At 43.1% G+C, this 23157-nt stretch overlaps 1 protein-coding gene across 2 annotated transcripts in view; it reads right to left on the bottom strand.

Annotated features, from left to right (window-relative positions):
- SPTBN1 (spectrin beta, non-erythrocytic 1) overlaps positions 1 to 23157 on the bottom strand; it is a 262112-nt gene that overhangs the window by 142246 nt on the left and 96709 nt on the right. The window contains exon 1 of one of the 2 annotated variants that reach the window (XM_061625725.1): positions 10403 to 10946. The exons of the other annotated variant lie outside the window; for it this stretch is intronic. Coding sequence (XP_061481709.1) covers positions 10403 to 10511 — 109 coding nt within the window. The 5' untranslated portion in view covers positions 10512 to 10946. Of the gene's footprint in view, positions 1 to 10402; positions 10947 to 23157 lie in introns of those variants that run through there. 2 annotated transcript variants of the gene reach the window in all.

Below are 23157 nucleotides of genomic sequence, written 5' to 3'. Positions count from 1 at the left end.
TTCCATTTGATTGTAAAAAAAACCCTAAGCAGGTTTACAAAAAAACATAAAAATTATCAAAAACAATTTAAAACCAGTAATTAAAACATTTTTAAAACAATTAAAATAGCAGCTAACTAAAAAAGATTAAAATACATCAACATCTATGTGTCTGAAGAAGCTTGCCTAAACAAAAAAAGTTTTAAGTAGGTGATGAAAGGAATATGAAAGTGAAAGTGCCTGCCTGATGTCAATAGGCATGGAATTCCAAAGAATAGGTGCTACCACACTAAAAAAAACCTATTTCTTGCAAGTGCTGAACGAGTATTATGTGGCACTTGCAACAGTGCCTGTTCCACAAACAAATTATTCAGATTCATGGAGGAGAAGGCTATCAATGGCTACTAGCCATGATGTCTATATTACCTCTAGAATCAAGAGGCTGTATGACTACCAGTGATGAGGACCACCAGTGGGGGAGTGCTATTGAGCTCATGTCCTGCTTGTGAGCTTCCCATGGAAATCCAGCTGGCTGCTAGGGGAACAAAATACTGGACTAGGCAGGTCTTTGGTTTGATCCAGGACTGTCCTTCACAGCTTAAGAGCACATTCTCTCAAGAATCAAACTCCCCAAGAATCTTAAATTTCATTTTTTTAAAAAACAAAACCTCTGGCACTTATGGTTATGAATTTATACTTGAAAGTGTGTGTGTATTGTTTAGTAAAGTCTCAGAGGCCAGAGAGATGGTTGATGGGATTTCTTCAGTGACCAACAGGTGCTTTTCCATAACTATCAGTAGAAGAAAGAGAGAAACCACACCAATCTGTATAATTTATTCAGGTTCCAGAATTTAGGCTATCAACACAGAATTTATTTTCTTCTTAGCTTAGAGCAGAGGTTCCCAAACGTTTCCCCCCATGGACCACTTGAAAAATGCTGGTGATCTTGGTGGACCACTTAATGATTTTTCTGCTTGTTGTAGCAATTGTAATGCACTATGCTAGATGGAGTATGGCTTTTAACTGTGTTTTTACAAACACATCACAGACCACCTGAATGAAATTTGTGGGCCACAGGTGATCCCCAGATCACAGTTGGGAAACTCCAGCCTAGAGTCACGCACACAGCTTTTGTACCTCAAAGTCAGAGGGAACAATGGCTAAACCAAGTAGAAATAGGTTTCAAATGTAGGACATTGGAAATATGAAATGGAAAATAGACTGCCTTCAAGTCGATCCTGACTTATGGCTACCCTATGAATAGGGTTTTCATGGTAAGCGGTATTCAGAGGGGGTTTACCATTGCCTCCCTCTGAGGCTAGTCCTCCCTCACCAGCTGGCTAGGGCCTGCTCAGCTTGCCACAGCTAAACAAGCCAGCCCCTTCCTTGTCTGAAGTGCCAGCTGGGGGGCAACTGGGCTCCTTGGGACTCTGCAGCTTGCCCACGGCTGCACAGGTGGCAGGGCACGTAGCCCCTGAGCCACTCACTGTAGGGGTGATCTTTAGCTGGCCCTTGACACCCAGGAGACACGAGCAGAGATTTGAACTCACAGACTCTGGACTCCCAGCCAGGCTCTCCTCCCCACTGTGCTACTTTCTGTCAAATTATTATTTGGTTTCTGTCACATGATTCTTCTAACTACAGTGGGTTTTGCACAGAAAATAAAAGGTAAAAAATAAGGACGCTTAACCTATTTTTTAGATTAGGACCGCTGTCAGAGGTTATGTTTGCTGATTGATCTCTTCTTGTTGGCTTACATCTAAACTGATATAAAATAATCTAAACTTGTTTAACCCAGCTAGAAGCAAGTGGGTCTCAAGGAAACGGTGGGTCCAAAACAGTGGAGAGAGAGAAAGAAAAACCATCCACTGAACACTCTAGCAAATGAGACAGTTTGGACTTGGAATCTAAAGATAGAAACGTCAGTGCCAAGTGAGTATTTCTGGAGTATTCCACAGTCAGGGCACCACCACAAAAAAGGCCCACCTAACCTCAGAATGTGAAGGGCGTCAGATGATGATCTTGTGAAATTGTTAGGTTCATACAGGAGTGAGAAGCATTCCTTAACAGGAAAAGAGGAATTTCCAGAAGGGTAGAGACTTGTTGGTCTTTAGCAGCATAAAAAACAGTTTTGTAGCACTTTAAAGCAGGGGCTGAATGCTACCTCTCGGCTAGGCTAGCAGTGGGTTCTTACTGGGAGGAAGGTTGGGATATAAATCTGAATCTAAATAATAATAATAATAATAATAATAATAATGGTTCCCAAACGTTTTTCCTCACGGACCACTTGAAAATTGCAGAGGGTTTTGATGGACCATTTAATTATTTTTTCTGCCTACTGTAGCAATTGTAATGTGCTGTGTTAGATTATTTTTAATTACATTTTATTGCATTTTTTTATCTTGCATTTTATTGCATTACAGTTTGAATTCCATAGATTTCTATAGAATTCAGATGGTAAGTATTCTTTACAGACATGCCACAGACCACCTGAATGGCTCTTCACCTTCTGGGTCTCAAAGCAGCTTACAAAATAAAAGCATACAATACGCAAAATTTGAAACATAAATTAACTATCAGAGATTAAAACACCAGAGATTAAGTCAACACAGCAGCATTCATGGTTCAAAAACCTCCTGGACTAGAACAGTTTTAACCAGGCATCTGAAACTTAGCAGGGGCAGTGCTTGCCCAATTTCTAGTGGGAGGGAGTTCCATAGATAGGAAAACTTACAGCCAAAGAGAAATTTCTGGATGGTGATGATAGCCAGCAGGCAGGTCTTGAATTCATCCACACTGAGCATCTGTGATAAATGGGCTTGCCCAATACTAGTGAATGCACCTTTCCACAAGTTTGACAGGATTCAGCAATGCATGACTTTTCATCCAAATGTATAACTTTTCTGCTTTCTCCTTACACCTTCAAATATAGACCTGTTATCTGATGGAAATTTTTAATGTTCTCAAATCTAATCTAGCAATTTAATGACTTTATCTTGGGGGCCAGCTGCCTCTTTCCCATAGGAAAGGCAAATCTGCATACATACTACGCCTATTCATCTACTAGAAAAACCGACCAGACCCAATCCAGTCATTCAAAGCTGTAACACAGGCAGCCAATTCCACACCCATTATGCAATCCAGGATTCTGAAAGGAGCACTATAATTACATGTTGCACAAACTGATAACAGCTCCACTACAAATTCTGAAAATTAATGCAACTAAATGTTAGAATGCTGCCATTTAATTATCTAATATGCCACACCACTGTGCAGAGAGAGACAGGAATCTCCTTCAAAATATCTCAGCACAGCATTACCATCTCCTATCAACAGCGCCAATTTTATCAACAGATTCTAAAGCTTCGACAAACAACCAAGATTTGGGTTTACAAACAATAGAGTCATTTAGGATCACTTCTTCTAAAGGAGGCTTGAGAACCTGGGGAAGTCTGCTCCAAAGAGTATCACTGGAAAGACCAGAGATAGACTATTTTGGTTTGCCCACAACCAAGTAATATCTTCACTTATCAATGGCAACCTCTGTGTGCTGGACTTTTCGTGGAATTTCTCAAGGATCCAACAAATTTGTATCAGGGCTGGCCCGAGAAATGTCACTGTCAGAAGCAAAGGACAAGACAGCACCCCCTCAAAAAAAATTGCACATACAAAGGCCAAGCAAACTGGCAATTGAATTTTATGTGTAGCCTCTCACAATGTCCCCTGTCCAGCAGGCTGGCTTAGGGATCTCAAAGCAGGCTGCGTGATACACAAAGCAATGTCCTCCAATGCTTTACCACCATTTCCCACCCCTCCAGCATTTGCTATTTGAGGTAGCCACTTCATTCTGCCTGACAGTAGGGCCGGTCCTGTCTCACATCAGCTGAAGCTTTTCACCAGAAGAACTGACTTCTCAGGGAGACCTCAAGTGCTTTTCTCCAAGCAAGCAAGCCCCAGAGAATAATGTATGTTTTAATAAATACATACCAGGGGTTTGCAGAGAGAGGGAGACAGCAATAGGCTAAGACTGAAACTTTTGCTATCCTGAAAGGAAAAAGTGCAAAGCCAATGAAAATAACAGCACTGGCCTGAAACAGACCAGTGGGAGAGCTGTGGGATGTTTAAGATACTGAATGTACTTCATGAACGGAATTGTGTTTTGTTGCAGTTCCAAAAAAACCATATGAAGTCTTTGTGGGTATATAGGACAGATTCCCCACTACCCAACTCATAGCATTTTGGTGTAACTATGGCCTCATCTGCACTATACAGACCTACAATTCCACAGACCTACAACTGCTCCACAGGTCCCTGGGAACAGGGATTGATTGTTAAACCACTTTGGGAATTGTAGCTCTGTGAGGGGAATCGGGGTTTCCCAACAACTCTCAGCACCCTTCACAAACTACCCTTTCCAGGATTCTTTGGGGAAGCCATGACTGTTTAAAATGGTACGATACTGCTTGTGGATGGGGCCAAAATAAGTGAGACAGCCTCTTTGACTATGTCTCTTAGTACTAGCCATGTTCTGACCCATGTGGTTGACAAGGGGCTTCTACTTGTACAACGACATTGTAGAATATTGCTAGCATGCAAACACTAACTTTAAAAAAGGAAAGTTTGCCCACATAAATAAAGCAAAGTCATGTTTTAAAAGCAATCAAAAGCAAGGTTCCACAAAATATTATGATACATCAAAATGCACAGGTTGTTACCTGATTCATGAGAATGTAGCTACACATTCAGGTTTCATACCCTGGACATTTCAGTATTTTTTATTTAGTATTTTTTAAATTAGACATTCTCACCTCACAGTAAAGGTTGGTGTGTTTTTTTAAATCGAGGTTCTCCTGTCTTCAGAACAGGAGTTGCTAAGGAAACAGCTAGCAGCACACTACTTGTATTACAATGACTGGATATGGTTCGTCCTCAGTTCACTGCCGGCAAACCTCAAATTAAATGAATGGACCAGCATTCCTGCAATTAAACACACTGCAGTGTGCAAAAGGGTCGGGGAAACAGAGAGAGAGAAACTGGCATCTTAAAATCACGTCTGCTGCAGTGGATAGTGTAGGATTTTGACCAGCGAGATTGGGGTGTTGCAAACCCCTGCTCAGCCAGAACGTCTACTGGATAACCTTGAGCCAGTCAGCTAGGTAAAAGACAGATACGATGGACCAGAGGTGGGAAGCATTTTTTCAGTCCAAGGGTCGCATTTTCTTGCAGACAGCCTTGTGGGGGCCACACGCCAGTAATGGGCATGGCCACAGGCAAAGGAGAGCAGATCAATAGATGTGGCTTTCACATTTGTAAAGTAGGCTATATTCAAGCCATGCAAACCTTAGAGGCATATCCCCTCTCCAGCCAGGCAAAAGTACTAAAGGAAAGTGCTAAGCGGGGCCAGGGAGGGGTGTGGCCTGGAGAGAGAGTTCCCAGGCCTGAGGGTCCCCCCCCCTCCCATGGTAGGCAGCCATATTGCAAGTAACAGAAATGATTTTCCAATCAGTAACTCTGCTAGTGAATTCACTAGAAATGTAAATTGGGATGTGGGAGAAGGAGGAGGAGAAATATAAAAAATATACTAGGGTGCGTGTGTGTGCGTCAAACTGGTGGGAGTCTAGCACACTTAATGCCAGAGTGCATCCGCAGAGATTAGTACATGACTGAAGACTTCAGCTATTTAGGGCCCATTTGCTACTGGGCCATGTTCAAGGTTCTAGGTTTGGTGTATAAAACCCTATACAGCTTGGGACCAAGATACCTGAAAGACCGTCTTACCCCTTATATACCCAGTCGATCACTGCGCTCTGCAGGTGAGGGCCTCCTGCTGATACCATCTTATCAGGAGGTCTGTTCTGCACAACATAGGAAACGGACCTTTAGTGTGGTGGCACCTACCCTGTGAAATTCCCTCCCCTTAAATATTAGGCAGGTGCCATCTGTTATCTTTTCAGCACCTATTGAAAACCTTCCGCTTTCAACAAGCCTTTTAAGTTGAGACCTATCCCAGTCTGCGTCTGTGTTGGAATTGTTTTTTAATATGTTTTTTTTAAAGCTTTTTTTTTGCAAACAATGTTTTTTAAACCTTTTTTATTTAAGATGTTTTTAAAGCTTTTTTAAAAAAATGTTTTTAAAGCTTTTTAAAAAAATGTTTTTAAAGCTGTTTTGTTTTAATGTATCTTAAGGTCTGTTTTAATGATGTTTTAAAGTGTTTTTAGTGCTTTTGTCTGCTGCCCTGGGCTGCTGCTGGGAGGAAGGGTGGGATATAAATCAAATCATAAATAAATAAATAGGGCTGGAGTTGAAGTTGAAGGGATGCAAGGACCTTCTCACCTTCCTGTGGCCAAAAGGGGCAGGGGAAGGCGCATGGGGAATCAGAAGATGCGACCCTCTGCCGTCCGGTCCCCAAGGATCCCTTTAAGCTGTGAGGCGAAGGCATGCCCTCCAACCCCACTTCTTCCCCTGTGGAATTTTACAGCACTGAACATCGACTGGTGGCTCAAGACTCACAACTGACCCACGGCTGTTTGCACCAACATCACTGATTCCAAAACACATACATGGCAGAAAAATTAAGAAGCAGGACCCTTCATTCATGTTTGGGATAAATGTGCATCCCAGGTCTGAAAAGATGACCACTTTGAAGGATCCTGTGCAAGGAAAAGGGTTTGCATCCTTCAAGGCCAATCATCTGCCACATCCCCCCCCCCGAATCCTATAAGGATAGGAGGGAGATTGGGTTTGGAGGACCTGAACCCAGACATATCTTTTCTGAATACAATTCTCTCCCTCCAAAAGTATTCTCTAAGCCAACTCCCACCAGCCCCACCCAGCATGGCCAATTACCAGGGCTGATGGGAGTTGTAGTCCAGCAACATCTGGAGGGCCCCGTCCCTGCTTTAACCTGTGAAAGGGAATGTTTCTTTCTTTACAGTTTAAAAGATGATAGGGCAGGACAGCTCTCACCAACCTGGTGCCCACCAGATGTTTAAAACTACAACTCCCATCAGCCCTGGCCATTGGCTGACGGGAGTTGTAGTCCAAAACATCTGAAGGGCCCCAGTTGATGAAGGCTGGGGCAGAATTGGAATAGTCAGGTGATGACTAGAAGCCAACCAGTAGCCACTTAAGAGCAAACTTCATAAATGCAGGGAAGTGGAACAGACATATATGGTCAGAAGCTGCAGAGGGCCATCACACAATTCCTCAGGAGGCACCATGAGGAGAAGCTACTAAGAGGCTATCAAGTGGTTGTCTGAATCCACTGATAGACTATCAGATAGACCAGCTCATTTATTTATTTATTTACTTATTGCATTTATGTACTGCCTCATAGCTGAAGCTCTCTGGGCGGTTTACAACAATTAAAAACATTAAAAACAAGTATACAGTTTTAAACCATACCAAAGTAAAACCCATAAAAAACAATAGGCAAGTTAAAACATATTATTTATTTACATTACCTATATTGATAAGACTATCTGATAGACCAGCTCCCGCTGGGAGGAAGGGTGGGATATAAATCAAATAATAAATTAATAAATATACCACAGCCAGTGTGATATGGTGATTAGAGTGTCAAACTAGAGCAGAGCGACTCAGGTTCAAATACCCACATAGCCATGACGCTCACTGGGCCAGTAACTCTCTCTCAGCCTAACCTACCTCACAGGATTGTAGTGAGGATAAAATTCGAGAGGTATCATATATACCACTGTTTTTCAACCTTGGGTCGCCAGATGGTGTTGGACTACAACTCTCATCATCCTTGGCCACTGGCTAAACTAGCCGGGGTTGCTGGGAGTTTAGTGCAACACCATCTGGGGACTCAGGGTTGAAGAACACTGATGTATACCACCATAACCTCCTTAAAAATGTAATAAATAAATTCATTCCAATTTTTTTATAAAAAAACAAAAACAAACATATAATATGGTCTAGCAGCATGTACAATGGATTTGGAATTGGGAGCTGCATTCTTCATGAGCAAATAACCTTGTGGCCTTAGTCATATTATCTCTCTGTTTTTCAACTGGGCGATATTAGCAACTTCCTGATAGCTTTGGAGAGTAAATGAGTTAAGGAAGTGTTCCCGTTCTTGAGCAGTCAATCTAATTAAATAAATATCAAAACAATGCTTTATTTAAAGACTTAGAAATACTCACCGCCTTCAGAAGAGGCTTTGCAACAACATACTATAGTTTATCTTTGGTATTTTGTGGACTCTTGAAAACATTTCCTGTACTTTAATCCCACCCCAAACAATGTCTTTCAACACCATTTCCCCCAGTTCCAGCATCCTCCACTGTACTATGAATAGACAGGCCTTTGTGATGGATAGTTCTGCTGCAAAGACCCTTCCTCTCCATCATCCTTCCAACTCTCTTGGTTTTCTAGATAAAATTATACTCAGCAATCTTCATCAGACCAGAGCAGGCTTGGTTTTTATTTCTGTTAGAGCTGGCTGATGCACAACTTAAAACCACATCCAGGGTCAACTTGGCTCTTATAAACAGGCCACAAATGAATTCCTGAAATAGTGAAACTTACCAGGTGATAAGCCTGCCCCTTTAGGGCTGTGTCTAGCCCTGGGGGCAGGGGGAGACGTGATTTTGGACCCACTGGTCATGGCTTCTTCAAGGAGCAACCTAGAAACTATGGCCAGGATTCCAAATAACTTCGAAACTAGTTCCACATGCTCAAGAGGTTGTAGCCATGTGCTTCATTTTTAAACAGTAGGCCAACTTGTCACATGGCAATCCACTTCTCAACTGGAGGGACTTTGGAGTCAGAAAATCAGCCTGGGCGTGCTTAAGACCTTAGGCATGCTAATGTAGCTCTAGATCGCGTTTTGAAGAAAAAGTATTATTAATCCTATATATACTAATAGCAAACTCATTCTATGACTCTGGAGCCTTACATAGCCAAAACAGGATCACCCACGTAAAAGAAAGCAGTATCAGTTTGCTTGCTCAGGGAAACCCTGTGGTTTGCAAACGTATATAAAAAAAAGTTAGGGGGGAAACCCCTAAGTGGATGGGGGGGAGGAACAAAAACACCCAGTAAGGATCAAGAGTGCTCAGTGGCCACAGTATGCTGACAGTCTGTTGGGAGAGGGGAGAGTGAAAAACCAGGAGAGAATGGAATGGAGTATCCTAGAAGAGAACTTGGTTGGCTGGCACCCTGAACAGGCGCGCTCCACGCTGCAACATTCTGTTACAGGTCCCACTTGTATTCATCTATTTCCTACTGCATAGATTTGGAGCCCAAACTCATTACACCTCTCCCTGAAGCCAATGTCTAGTTTGTTTAACAGTGTCTAAAAGTCTGGTTGATTTTAATCAATTTGTATCCAGTGTGGGATCACTTCTGTGTGCCTTTCCACAAAGATCAACAAACTGCAATGGTTTAAAAAAATATATAGAAAAACCAACACAGAATCATAAAATTATAGGCTTGGATGGTGGCCAAACCAAAAAACTACATTCTTTGAGCTCCTTTTCCATTTCTGTCAGGAACCACAGTACTCTGTCTGTGGGTTGGCAGAGAGCAAAAATAAGAAATATATCCAGTGAGGTTTGAACTTTTGACTGCTTTTTTAGATATGCGTGCCTATATATGAATGCTGGAATTATTTTTATTTGGAGCAACAGCTTGAGATTCCAACTCATCCTTGTTTCATCCATGCCAGAGAATCCACCATACATAAAACAGGCACTGGAACCCAGATCCATAAAAATGATCAAGAACAGCCTGGATCCATCATGTTTTAGTCGGCCACAGAAAAGCAACACTTCCTTAGTGTCACTATTTCATATGAATGAGAAAGGGAAACCCTCCCCCCAAATTCTATAGCAATCAGTGGGAAAAACCCAACCCCCCCAAAGATAACGCTATAATCAATGGAATGCAAGGAATGGGATTACCCAGGTAGAGGACAGATACCCTTTAAAACGACACAGATGGCTTGGAGTGACAACAGTGGTGATTTAAATTACTTGGGAGGGAAAATGCTATTAAAAAAAATATCAAGGAGTGTTTCCAAAGGATCAGAGACAGAGAAACATTCTGCTCAGCACCTGAAGGCTGTACGTGGCCAGAGGGAATTTTCAGACAAAAAGACCACTCCCTCTTCCTCCGTTTCCCTTGTCCTATTGTTCTCCGTGGCAGAGTCCGAGATGGGGCCCTTGTCACCTTTTCCAGGTTTGAACCGCAGAGAGGAGCTTACAGCGCCCGAGACACAGGAAAACCAGTCCGGGAGCCAGAGAATAACATAATGCACCTATTCTTTTGAAACCGGTGTCCTCGGTGTGCCGCCAATGCTCATACGAGCATCAGGATCACCTCGTCGTGTTTATGGGCTTCATCTCGTAGCAACGCTAACAAAAAAAGAAGAAAGGAAAACTACAAAGCTGGCGCTTACCTTGCAACTGCTTGAATCTTCCTTCTAATTGATTGTAATTATATGGCACCGAGGCAGTGTAGCCCGGGGACAAGGGCCCTGGCACGCCAGCCGAGTTCTGTAATTCCATTTAGGAGGGACGCGGGGTTAAGCTAAAATCCCAGCATACAAAACAAAACAAATGTTCTTGGAAAAAGAAAAAAAGAGAGGAAAAGGTAACGACCCCACAGGTTGCTCCAGCATAAATCCAAGGGGATCCCAGTTTCTAAGGATGGTGTGACCCCACCTCCACCACCCCCGTTCACGCCAGGGTGCCTTTTTATAAAAAACAAAAACACAAAACCCCTCTAATGTCTCTGTCCCAGTCCGATTTAATTCAAAGCAGCCCAGCAGAGAATGGCATCAGAACGCGCGCAAAGGTAAACCAGCATGGGCGTGTACGGGTGTGCGTAGGGGGGAGGGGGTTGCGATCCGGTGTGTGTGAGTCGCAATCCTTCCTTGGGTTTGCGCGCGATCGTCCGTGCTTCGAGTTTACTTCGGCTGCAAGGCTAACGCGAATGCAGTTGCGCAATCCAAGCCGGCCCACCCTGCCCAGCTAAAAGCCAGACCCTCCCACCCAGTTTTACAAGTCCAGAGTCAAAGCCGAGGAAGAGGCAGCGTGGTGCCCTCGGCCGGCCTCCTCCTCCTCCCCCCTTCCCCCCTCCCTCTCTTCCTCTCTCACGCGCACACCTCAGCCCTTTCTTGCTGGGTTGCAATATCATCAGGAGCCACTCAAAGTGTACGGAGTGATGATGTCACCGATTAGCATAAAGCATTGTAGACCGGTTTCAAGACCGTACCAAAGGAAGGAAGGGGGGGGGCTGCGAAGGAGAGCCCGGGCAGGGACTTTCAGCGATGATTAAAAGCACGCCAGGCCGCTCTTGGAAATCGAAAGCGTTAGGGCTAAGGGGCGCTTTTCCAACGGTCCAACCCAGAGGCTGGGAGCTTGGAGCCAGCGCGCTCCTCTGGGCCAGTTTCGAAAAGGAGTTATGGAGTGGACGCACGGGCGCGCACACGGAGCAGGAAGGACAATGGAACCTTCCTAAACCGAGCCGGTGGAATTACAGCCTTTTGTTAAGCGCCTCCTGTAACGGAAAAGTCTCCGATTACTATCACACGAGGGCACATTTCTTCCTTCATCTTCAGTGTACACTTGAAGGAAAAGAAAAGAGTAGCTAACTTTCAGGAGGCAGAAGCACTCATTCGGTATTTAGCATCAGACCAAAAAAAAGCGAGCGAGCGAGCGATCCTTAGAAATGTATACTTTGCAAGCCTAAATGAGACCTTGGGGAGCGAGGGGGAAGCTGTTCACCCATCAATTTAGTTGGATTCGATTTAATTGGAGATGCTAAATATTTTGACGTTTGGGAAAGAGGGCGTGGATCTCTCCACCCAATTACCTTCATGCCTTCTGGTTATTATGCCAATGGCTTTCCACAGATTACACTTGGAACATAATGGCAGCATTTGTATTCCTGTGTGCCTTTCAATTAAAATGAGAGCATTTCCTCCAAGGGCTTGTTTTTTTCTTTAAAATGAAGCCTTTTGGTAGCCCGTCTCCAAGAGTGCATCACGTGAAAGGAGGCAGTTGTGAATGACAGATATGATTCACTGTGTGTGGCTGTAGATCTTCCTTTGTGTCAAAATAGGATAGCTGCCTTTGACAGCCTTTTCCTAGACCAGTGACATTTCCCCACACAGACCCCTTGGAAAACTGCTGAGGGTCTGTTGTAGTGCGCTGTGCTAGAATGCCACAGAATTCAAAGTGTAATAAAATACAATATAAGAACTAAAGAAAGCAATAAAAATACCATTACCAATATGAATATTTAATGCAATGGATCTGCCATCTCCCCTTTTCAGCCACAAATCTGCTGGATGCCATGGACTAGGACTGGAAAGATCTGTCAGTTTCAGTCCTCTAACTTTCTCATTTTTCAATCTTAAATTCAAATCGCCACATTTCTGCAGCAATTTGAGATTTTTTTTTTAAAAAAAATCCCCATGAAAATTCTCCAGCATATTGATGTGAATTTCTCCTAATAAACATATTTTTGCAGGCAGTTTTGACTAATGTACATATTTCTGCAAGCCATTTCTTGTCACAGAATGCATTTTCGTCTGTTATTTTCACGCATATATCCTTTTTTATACACACTTTCCCCTAACATACGCATTTTGGTAAACATTGGTTGGTTGGCAAACTGCATTGCAAAATTTGAATAAGCACAGATTTCAGAGGATGGCAGTGTTTCAGTACTCATATTGTTTTGGAAAGTGCGGATTTCATAGATGCGGCTTGAACTGCAAATTGAATCAAAATTCTCACCCATCCTTACCATGGATCATCTAAATGAAGCTCACAGACCACCAGTGGTTTGGAACCCCTGCTCTAGACATCAGATCAGAGGCATTTACAATACACTGGATATATATCCAAATTTCCAAAAACAAGAAATTCGCTGGGACTGTAATTCTGTAGGACAGAGGGGGTAGGTGGGAGGAAAAACAATCCAGAAGTGAAAGTGTGTTAACTTGATAGCTGCAACAAGTGCTGTGGCAACTCATCTGCATTGTATGTTTCTTGATTACTCAGTGTCGGATGACTCAGTTTTGCAAGACAATGTTAAAGTTGTATTTCTGCACTTGATGCCACAGTCCGGGATGAAATGGCAGCCCTCAAGGGCTATCTGGAAAGTTCTTCAGTGTGATGCATGTTCCATACAATGGCATGGCTTGCCATGTGGACTGGCTAAACCTCCCTGGTTCACACTCATGTCATCTTTACTGCCAAGCATATTTGTAGCATAGAGGCACGGCGAGCATTTTATGAGACGTGGCCCTGAAATTCCCTATGTATATGTGGATCACTCAATGACTGCAGCATCTGGCTTGCATGGATGAAATAGCTACCAAAGATAAAACTGAAGAAGTCAAGCTTTCATATCTCCCTTAGATAATAAACGTTCTTTGCTGAAGGGCCGTAGCCCAGTGGTAGAACACCTGCTTTCCATGCAGAAAGTCCAAAGTTCAATCCTCGGCCTCTTCAGGTTTGCCTGAAACCAAAACTCAGATTTGCAGATGATACAAAATTGGGGGGCATAGCTAATACCATGGAAGACAGAAACAAAATTCAAAGGGACCTTTATAGGCTGGAGCATTGGGCTGAAAACAACAGAATGAAATTCAACAGGGTTAAATGCAAAGTTCTACACTTAGGAAAAAGAAATCAAATGCACAGTTATAAGATGGGGGATACTTGGCTCAGCAATACGACATGTGAGAAGGATCTTGGAATTGTCGTTGATCACAAGCTGAATGTGAGCCAACAGTGTGATGTGGCTGCAAAAAAGGCAAATGCTATATTAGGCTGCATTAACAGAAGTATAGTTTTCAAATTGCGTAAAGTATTAGTTCCCCTCTATTCAGCACTGGTTAGGCCACATCTTGAATACTGCGTCCAGTTCCCGCACTTCAAGAAGGATGCAGACAAACTGGAACAGGTTCACAGGAGGGCAACAAGGATGATCAGGGGACTGGAAACAAAACCCTATGAGGAGATACTGAAAGAACTGGGCATGTTTAGCCCGGAGAAGAGAAGACTGAGGGGAGATATGATAGCACTCTTCAAGTACATGAAAGGTTGTCACATAGAGGAGGGCCAGGATCTCTTCTCGGTCATCCCAGAGTGCAGGACATGGAATAATGGGCTCAAGTTGCAGGAAGCCAGATTTCGACTGAACATCAGGAAAAAGTCCTAACTGTTAGAACCATATGACAATGGAACCAATTACCTAGAGAGGTAATGAGCTCTCTGACACTGGAGGCATTCAAGAGGCAGCTAGACAGCCATCTGTCAGGAATGCTTTGATTTGGATTCCTGCATTGCGCAGGGGGTTGGACTTGATGGCCTTATAGGCCCCTTCCAACTCTACTATTCTATGAAACCCAGGATAGCCACTGCCAGTCAGCGTAGACAGTACTGAGCTAGATGGACCAATGGTCTGACTCAGTATAATGACTTTGCAATGGAGGTTATCTGTATGTTTAAGTAGCAGGACACTGAGTGATCAGTCACTGTCAGGGGGGAGGGGGCTCAGATGAACTTTTCCACACACGTTCAAAGAATGCCCGAAGAAATCTCAGGGTCAAGGGGTCCACCTCCTGATGCGCCTGATAGTCGTGCCCCCTGCCAGCACCAGGTCTTGCAACTACACCTCCCCACTCTTTGCATGTTAACTGCAAGTGAGAAAGGTCCTTATGCATATACCAATGTTCATGTGTACTGCTCCTCCATGCAAAGAGGGATTCTGACTGGCCCAAGATTCATACCTTGCACAGAGAAGCTCTCTGCACATATGTCAGAATCAATCTGCTTCTGAATACCAACTCCTGGAAACCGCAGGAGGGGACAGTGCTCTTGCGCTCAGGTCCTGCTTGCAACCTTCCCATAGACATCCAGTTGGCCACTGTGAGAACAGGATGCTGCACTAGATGGGCAATTGGCCATGCATAAAAGGCCCCCTTCTCATGCGTACCAAACTAGTGAAACTGGTGTGGGATGTGGCCATGGGCACAACCCTGCTCCCACCTTCCATTCTTCCACAAATGGCTCTCCAAGAACTGAGGCAGAAGTCTTTCCCAGTCTTCTCTGCTTTTAACTGGAGATGCCTGGGACTGGGAGTGAGATCTCCTGGATGAACAGAATGTGTTCTGCCACTGAGCTATGGTCTGTCTCATTGTGGATTGCGGGTTGGCCTCCCTCAGTCTGGCAGGCCCTGTCCTGTGGAACTCTCACCCGGTAGAGGTTTGGCAGAAACCATCTCTCCTTTCTTTCAGGTGTCTTTTGAAAGGGATATTGTTTCCACAGGCCTTTGCAATTTGAATTTTCTCTTTTTCACCCATCTGTATTTATTGATGCTTGGTTGATGTTTTTAATTATGTTTTTATGGTTGTTTTTACTGATTTTGTTTTTAGATATTATATTCTGCCTTGAAAGTGCAGATTATAAATATGTAAATAAATAAATGACAGAGTAGGGGGATTTTCTCTCCCCCCTCGCCAATTTGAACCAGCCCCTTAGAACTAAGGGCATTGGGTATTTTATCCTACAGAGATCACTTCCTGTTGCACCCAATATACATGCCTGTGTTTGCCTCCTTGTCAAAGCTGCAGATGCCACTTATATCAGTATTATTCCTTGTGTACCCAAATTCCTTTCATTTGAGTCAGAGCTCCTGCTTCCTCCTCTCCCTCCCTCCTTCCTCCTCTTTTAACAGGGCAAAATGTTGCCTTTGTTTCATTTCTGTAATTTTGCTATTTTTTAGTCATGCAGTAAATGTGAAACTAATTTTTGTAGGAGAGAAAGAATGGCATATAACGCTGGGCATTCAGAATCAGGCGTGCCCACTCACTTCAAAAAGCGGAAAGCAGTCTTTTCCAAGTGCCCTGTTCTATGTAGGATGTGTGAGTTTATTCCCAAAATAAGATTCATCAGAAAAGGGTCCTGTTGATTTTATCACAGCAGCTTCTTCTTTAAGGGGTTTCAAATTGTGGTTCAAATCAATTTGGGGCATTCATTATACTATTCGCGGTTTATTATTTATTTATTTATTACACTTCCACCCCGCCTTTCTTTTCATGATAGAAACCCAAGGCAGCTTACATATGGTTGCCAGGCGGTCTCCTATCCAGGCACTGACCAGACCTGATCCTGCTTAGCTTCAGCAGGGAGCTCGCCTCATGTGCCTTCAGACCATAACCTGGGTTTAGAAATATTTATTAATGGCAGCACATGTAAAGCTTCACTGAGGCTACGTACACACCATACTTTAAAACACATTTTAAGCACATGGCTTCCCCAAAGAATTCTGGAAGCTGTGGTTTACCCTCACAAACTATAGTTCCCAGGATTCTTTGGGAGAAGTCATGTGCTTTAAGTGCATGGTATGTACGCAGCCTAAGACAGCTCACTGTTGATAGATAAAATCAGATTTTAATACACGATTACAATAGCCTTTTCCTTAAAATTTGGGGTACAGTGATCTAGTAAAAGAATCACAGCCCTATGTGGTGCAATCCTAAACTACTTTACCCAGAAGTGTGTCCCTCTGAATTCAATAGTTAATTGTTTAGTTAACTGCTTTTCAGACTACAGCTCTACAGTGCAAGCCTATGCTTGATTACTCAGACGTGTCACTCAATCAATTTCTGTGCCGTTGATAAAAGCTGATGGCTATAAAACCAAAATATGTGGTGCACACCAAACACTCCCTGAGTGTTGAAAAAAGTAAGTGAATATCATTCCTTCCCCCACAGTGGGCTACTGCTCCCCTGAAATATAATAAGGACAGAACCTTGGGGATTGCTCAAATTGCAAGAGCATCGTAGTGGAGTAAAACTTGGCCTTATGCTTTAGAAAACAATGTGACTGCATGCGGGGACAGCCAATAAAAACAATAACCTCCTCATGCTTCACTTTCACTATTACATCTGTTTTGTGTGTGCCTGTATGCTTCCAGTGCTAACGGAGAGTTGCATCTCCTTCTAATAAAGCACCAGCTATGTGCTTCTGCGGAAGGCAAGATAGTGCCTTTGGTGGAACAATGTTCTCATCATGGTATAGCAAATCCCTGTGTTTCCTCTAAAGCCCTTTTCCTGATAATCTTTGCCCTGCCAGCTGTCTCTCAAATAGACAGAATGCTACTCAGCATTCCTTCAGAGCATTTTACAAAAACAATCCATTATCCCATTAAAAACCAAACAAACAAGTAGTCGAGCATGGAGAATGTGCATTCTATATCCATCCTAGGAGGAACAGAGTAAGAACAGAAGAAGAGCCTTGCTGGATCAGGCCAATGGCTCATCTTGTCCAGTATCCTGTTCTCACAGTGGCCAACCAGATGCCTACGAGAAGCCCGCAAGTAGGACCTAAGTGTGAGAGTACTCTCCCCTCCTGCAGTTTCCAGCAACTAGTATTCAGAAGCATGCTGCCTCCGACAGTGAAAGCAGAGTATAGCAACTCATAGTCTTATCTACCATGAACTTGTCTAACCCTCTTTTAAAGCCATCCAAGTTGGTGTCCATCAGTGCCTCCTGTAAGAGCCAATTCCATAGTTTAGCTATGTGCTGCCTGAAAAAGTAATAAAATAAAACCTGGTCACTATACTAGTTGTTCATCTGAATTTCCCTCCAGTCAAGAACATAAGAAGAGTGCTGCTGGAGCCATCAAGTGTTCAGCATCATCTATCCAACAGTGGCCCAGCCAGGTGTGCCTACAAAGCCCACAAACAGGCCTTGAAGACACACTAAGCTGAGACATGATGAACCAGCCTTTTGCCCGCACATGCACCCTCTTTGTTCCTCCCTATGCAAACTGTAATTAAGCCAGGAAGCCTCTAATTAACCACAGCTTCTCATTTTGTTCAAACCAAGAAATTATAGTTACAGACTTTAGAACAAGCAAAAATATCAAACGAACTTCAGTGTGGTGTAGTGGTTAAGGTGTTGGACTGCGACCTGGGAGACCAGGGTTCGAATCCCCACATAGCCATGAAGCTCCCTGGGTGACCTTGGGCCAGTCACTGCCTCTCAGCCTCATGAAAACCCTACTCATAGGGTCACCATAAGTCGGAATCGACTTGAAGGCAGTACACACACACAACTTCAAACCATGGCATAGGCTGTATTCAGACATGGGGCTTATTGTGTTAGTTTAACACATTAAAATGGTAGCACTTCTGTCCCAATTTCTAAAATTCCTTTCACACAGCAGTACCTGTTGTGTTAAGGAACAGTAGCTTTTTCGGCGATATACCGGCATTTCATGCAACTGTTTCACATTGCGGCAACAAACTACCCTGTTTTTGTCCCTCAGCTGTTATTTACAGATGCACTGTAGTTCCCCCATCACTCACTGCTTGAGTTAGGGTCTGGGCACAGGAGTGTATGTGTGTTAAAGAGGAAGGGAATGCTGCTACCCACACCTATGCTGGAATACTGATGCAATTTTTGACAGACAAAAAAAACGGGTGCATGCCTAAAGGGCAGGAACGCACTGCATGCTGGGATGCCTATCATTTGAGCAGCTGAAGCTCATGCAAACCTCCCATGATCTTCTGAGTTCCCAGGCTTGCAAACGGATTGTTTCTGGTATTATTTATCATGAAAATTAGCGCTAAACTTCCACTATAGTCCACTAGATTTCTGGAACTAGCTTTTACATCATGTGAAAGGTCAAATATAACACACAAATTACCAGGTAAGATATTGTCGGAATAATGCAATACAGTGCAGTGTGAAAACAGCCACAGTTTCCTGGTTAATTGAAGAATTGAAGATTAATTGAAGACTTCCTGGTTTACTTGCTTGCACTGTGAAAGGAAGAGTGATAGGGCTGTGTACGTGGGCAAAAGGCTTGTGGCAGCCTGAATGTAGCTGTTATCTTTGACCCTGCATTTCCCATTTAGTCATTGTAGCTAACAGCCACCGAAAGACCTATAATGCATTTTGTCTTTCCCCTTTGAAAGTTATCTAAGCCAGTAGCCATCTCCACATCTTGTGGCAGCGAATTCCACAGACGGTTTATGCACTGTGTCAAGAAGTACTTTATTCTCTCGATTATGAACCTCCTGCCTAACAATTTCATTCTAGCATTAAGAGAGAGGGTAAGCAATACCTGTCTCTCCCCACCATACATGATTTTAATAGCCCTATGTTCCCCCTACATGGATGTCTGTTTGATTGCAGCTGGAGCAAACTTTCAGAGAAATCCAACAGTTTATAGAAAGATTAACCTGGTTTGTAAACCTAGACAATGATTGGTTCTTTTGATAATCGCTCTACATCAATGTCACTGACTCCTTCAGGATTCAGTAATTGTGGACGCTGTTACTTTCCATTTATGCTATACTGAATCAACATCTCTAAGTAAGCCAGCAGTACATAACACCTGTAGGCATATCCATTCAAGTGCTGGTGCCCTACCCCTTGGCAAACAGGTGTTGCTATGCAGGTCTCAATGCCGCATAACACCAAAGCACAGGTGAGCAGGTACAGAGAAAGAACTGTATTTTGAATCAAAACAAGGCCCCAAGCCACTTCCGGGTTTTTTACTGGCCAAGGTAGCCAATGTTTGTGGCTTTTCAGTTTAGAAAAAAAGGCAAGTAAAGGGGGGAGGGCATGATTAAGGTTTACAAAATTATGCATGGTGCAGAACAGGGGTGGGGAACCTGTGGCCCTCCACATGTTGTTGAACTACAACTCCCATCATCCATGACCATTGGCCATGCTGGGTGGGGCTAACAGGAGTTTGAGCCCAACAACAAATGGAAGACACCCATGTTGGTTTCCTCCGGTTTATGGCTGTGGCCAGATATCTGAACTTAAACCTAAGCTGATTCCCTCCAAACGAATGTCATTTAGAGGATCAAAGACAGGGATCAAAGTGTCATCAGCCCAGCCCTATAGAATGCTCTGCCAATAGAGATTCAGCAGGCACCTTATGTTTTGACTTTTAAAACCTTTCTATGCCGCCTGGCTTATGCAGGTAATTGAGAAGGTATCTTTCTTCAGTTAGTTAATGATTTCTGATTTTAAAATTTTACATGGTTTTACTGCACGTGTATATATACGTATATAATGGCTGTTAACTGCTTTGATTTTTTATGAATAGCGGTATATAGATATTTTAATAAATACATAAATAAATATAAATAAAAGAAAAGCTGCACAACAACAACAAAAGGAGCCAGTGAACAAGCAATACACATTCTCACACAAAAAGATTTCCTCCGTTGTCTTTCTTTATACTGAACCCGAAGTGTCTTTCCATAATAAACCATATGCAGCCAGTGGTCTACGGTTGTCTTTTTTCAGTGATGTAATCAATAAAATAGTGCCATTTTGCAAAAAAAAAAAAAAAGTTGTCTTCCTCACATCTCACAATTCCTTGTTGAGTTTTTCCATTAAGGCCCATGACTATACTTGTTGATACCACTCTTCGAAAAGTCTGTTTTAACTGCCATTTTTAATGAATATTTTATATCATTTCATGCAAACCACTTAAGAGATTTTTTAATTTTTTATTAAAACAGTCTATAAATCTTGCTAAGTAAATAAATGTAAAAGACCAACCTCCATGCTCTCTACATACAATGGACCCAAGTTAACAGGACTGGAAAAGATTTCTGCCTGAAAATGTGGGTAGGTCCATACCATACTTGTAAAGCACATCCAACGCACATTTAAAGCATGTGACTTCCCCCAAAGAATCATGGGAAGTGCAGTTTGTTAAGAGTGCTGGGAATTTGTAGCTCTGTGAGAGGAGAACCACAGTGCCCAGGATTCTTTGGGGGAAGTCATATGCCACCTCTGAATACTGCTTACCATGAAAACCCTATTCATAGGGTCGCCATAAGTCTGGATCGACATGAAGGCAATCCGTCTGTCTGTCATATGCTTTAAACGAGGCAGCTTCATATGAGAAAGGAAGGCAACAGAAGACTTGTGGACAGTATCCAGCCTGCTACTCCATAAGTGAGTTGCTACATGGCAGAAACTCAGAATTGTATGTAGTGAGGGAAAAGCGCATGATTAGCACTTACCTCACAGCTGGGACCTTTGCCAGATTACGTTTTGAGGTGGGGGCAGAAGGAGGTGTTGTGGAAACAAGTTTAGCACAGTCCACTCCGTCCAAAATTGTTCCAATGCTTAGATTTGTGGTGGGTTTTTTTTGTGCTATTAAGCAATGCCTTGGAATGGTCATGTGGTGCTCATGTGGTCTTGAATTTGTCACTTCTGGACTTTCAGGCTTCAAGCTGCTGATCAAGCATCTCAGATACTGTCTTGCGCACAGGAACATAGGAAGCGGCCTGATTCTGAGTCAGACAATTGGTCCACCTAGCTCAGTATTGTCTACACTGACTGGCAGCAGCTCTCCTGAGTTTCAGACCAGGCATCTTTCCCAGCCCTATCTGGAGATGCTGGGGATTGAACCTAGGATCTTCTGCATGCAAAGCAGAGGAAGAGCATTGACACTTCTGTGGTTGTTTTCTCAAAATGCAGAGGCATTTTTATTTACCACTCCAGTAATGTAGGGATGTAGAATAACACAGAAAGAACCAGATAGTGGGGAAGGGTCACCATAACTCTTTCCTCATCCATGATCCAGTCACTGATAATTGAGTGGATCTTCCAAGATTAACCCACCCCTCCCAATCTGGTTTCTACATTCCTGCATTAACAAAGCAACACATGGTGTTACACACCACTCCCATAATATACGGCTCTGATTGTATGTTAGTGTGGTCAAAGAGTGCTTAGGGATAATGAAGCCATTTTAAGAGATCATATGCACCCCTGAGGTATTAGACTCACAAGTTTGGAACATATAATTTCTTTAGTCTTCAAAGTGACATCAAACGTATAACCTTAAGTCCGAGACCTGTAGCAACTTGGTCAATCTACTTGACATGGAATTAACATCATCTGCAAAACACTTTGATGAACACGGAATAGCCCAAAGTTCCATTTGAGGGGGTATTGCATTGTGCTGGGTCAAAACAATTTTACTTTAATTATACAATGGTTGTCCTTAAATGTAAAAAAAATGTGGTTCAGCCCTTTAGCAAAAGTCTCATTATGCGAACTTGGAGATAAGAGTTAAATAAAAATAATACTGGACTTAAAAACATTTCCAGGTGTTTGACATTACTGAATGCTTTGCCTGCTTATTTTGAAAGGCAGCTCTGCAACAACAATGTGGCCTAGCAACTTCATTTTAAAGTGTCATTCTCAGGATTCTGTAGTTGTCATACAGAAACTCCCTGTGGCTGGATATTTATAAAACAGTGAGCTTGTGTGTTTTTTTAAAAAAAGTGTGCATTCAATTGTTATTAAATTGGTGTGTGCGAATTTGAACCTGGGTCTCCCCAGTGCCAGTTCAACATGTTAACTACCACACCAATCTTAACTGATAGTCAAATGCTCAAGAAAAAATATGAAATCTATATTGGTGGTGACAATAGTAAAATCAGGCTGTGTGCACACCATACCTTTAAAGCACATTCTAAAGTCATTCCCCTCTCTCAAAAAAAGAATTCTGGGCACCAGGAGCAGCTGGTGGCTCCATGTCAGTTGGGCAGTGGAATCCACTCCGGGTTTTATTCTGAACTTTCAAGGAGCCATCCAAGGTGTTTCAGCTATGTGAGCGGCAAACTACAGTTCCCAGGCTTCTTTGAGGGTGAGGAGAATGTGTTCTGAATGTGCTTTAAAAGTGTGGTGTGTACACAGCCTCAGCCTTGCTAAACTGGCATCCCACTGCTTTTCACATGGGAGGGAGCCTCCTTGCTTCACATGATTTCAAGATGAAGAGGTCAGGGAAAGGAGAAGGGAAGGAATTCATGAACAAAGAAGAAGCTAAGAATCCTTGGGCGAATCTGGCTTGAGGGTTAACCTTCTGATGGTATCAGTGCAGTTGCTCCTGACTTCAGATTTCCCAGGGTCCTAAAGAAACATAAATGCTGGTTTTACATCCGCCGCTGCTGCTGATTGGCATGGAACTGGAGCTGCAGGATACTTGATGGGGAAGGGCTATCGCTCAGTGCCAGAGCCCCCGCTTTGCATGCAGAATGTCCCAGCTTCAGTCCCTGGCATCTCCAGGGTGGGCTGGGAAAGATTGTGTCTGAAATCCTGAAATCAGTGTCGACAACACTAGCTGGATAAGAACATGGTCTGAC

Source organism: Rhineura floridana, chromosome 4, assembly GCF_030035675.1.
Source record: "Rhineura floridana isolate rRhiFlo1 chromosome 4, rRhiFlo1.hap2, whole genome shotgun sequence".
Classification (NCBI taxonomy): Eukaryota; Metazoa; Chordata; class Lepidosauria; order Squamata; family Rhineuridae; genus Rhineura; species Rhineura floridana.
This window is presented reverse-complemented; position numbering and strand designations above follow the sequence as displayed.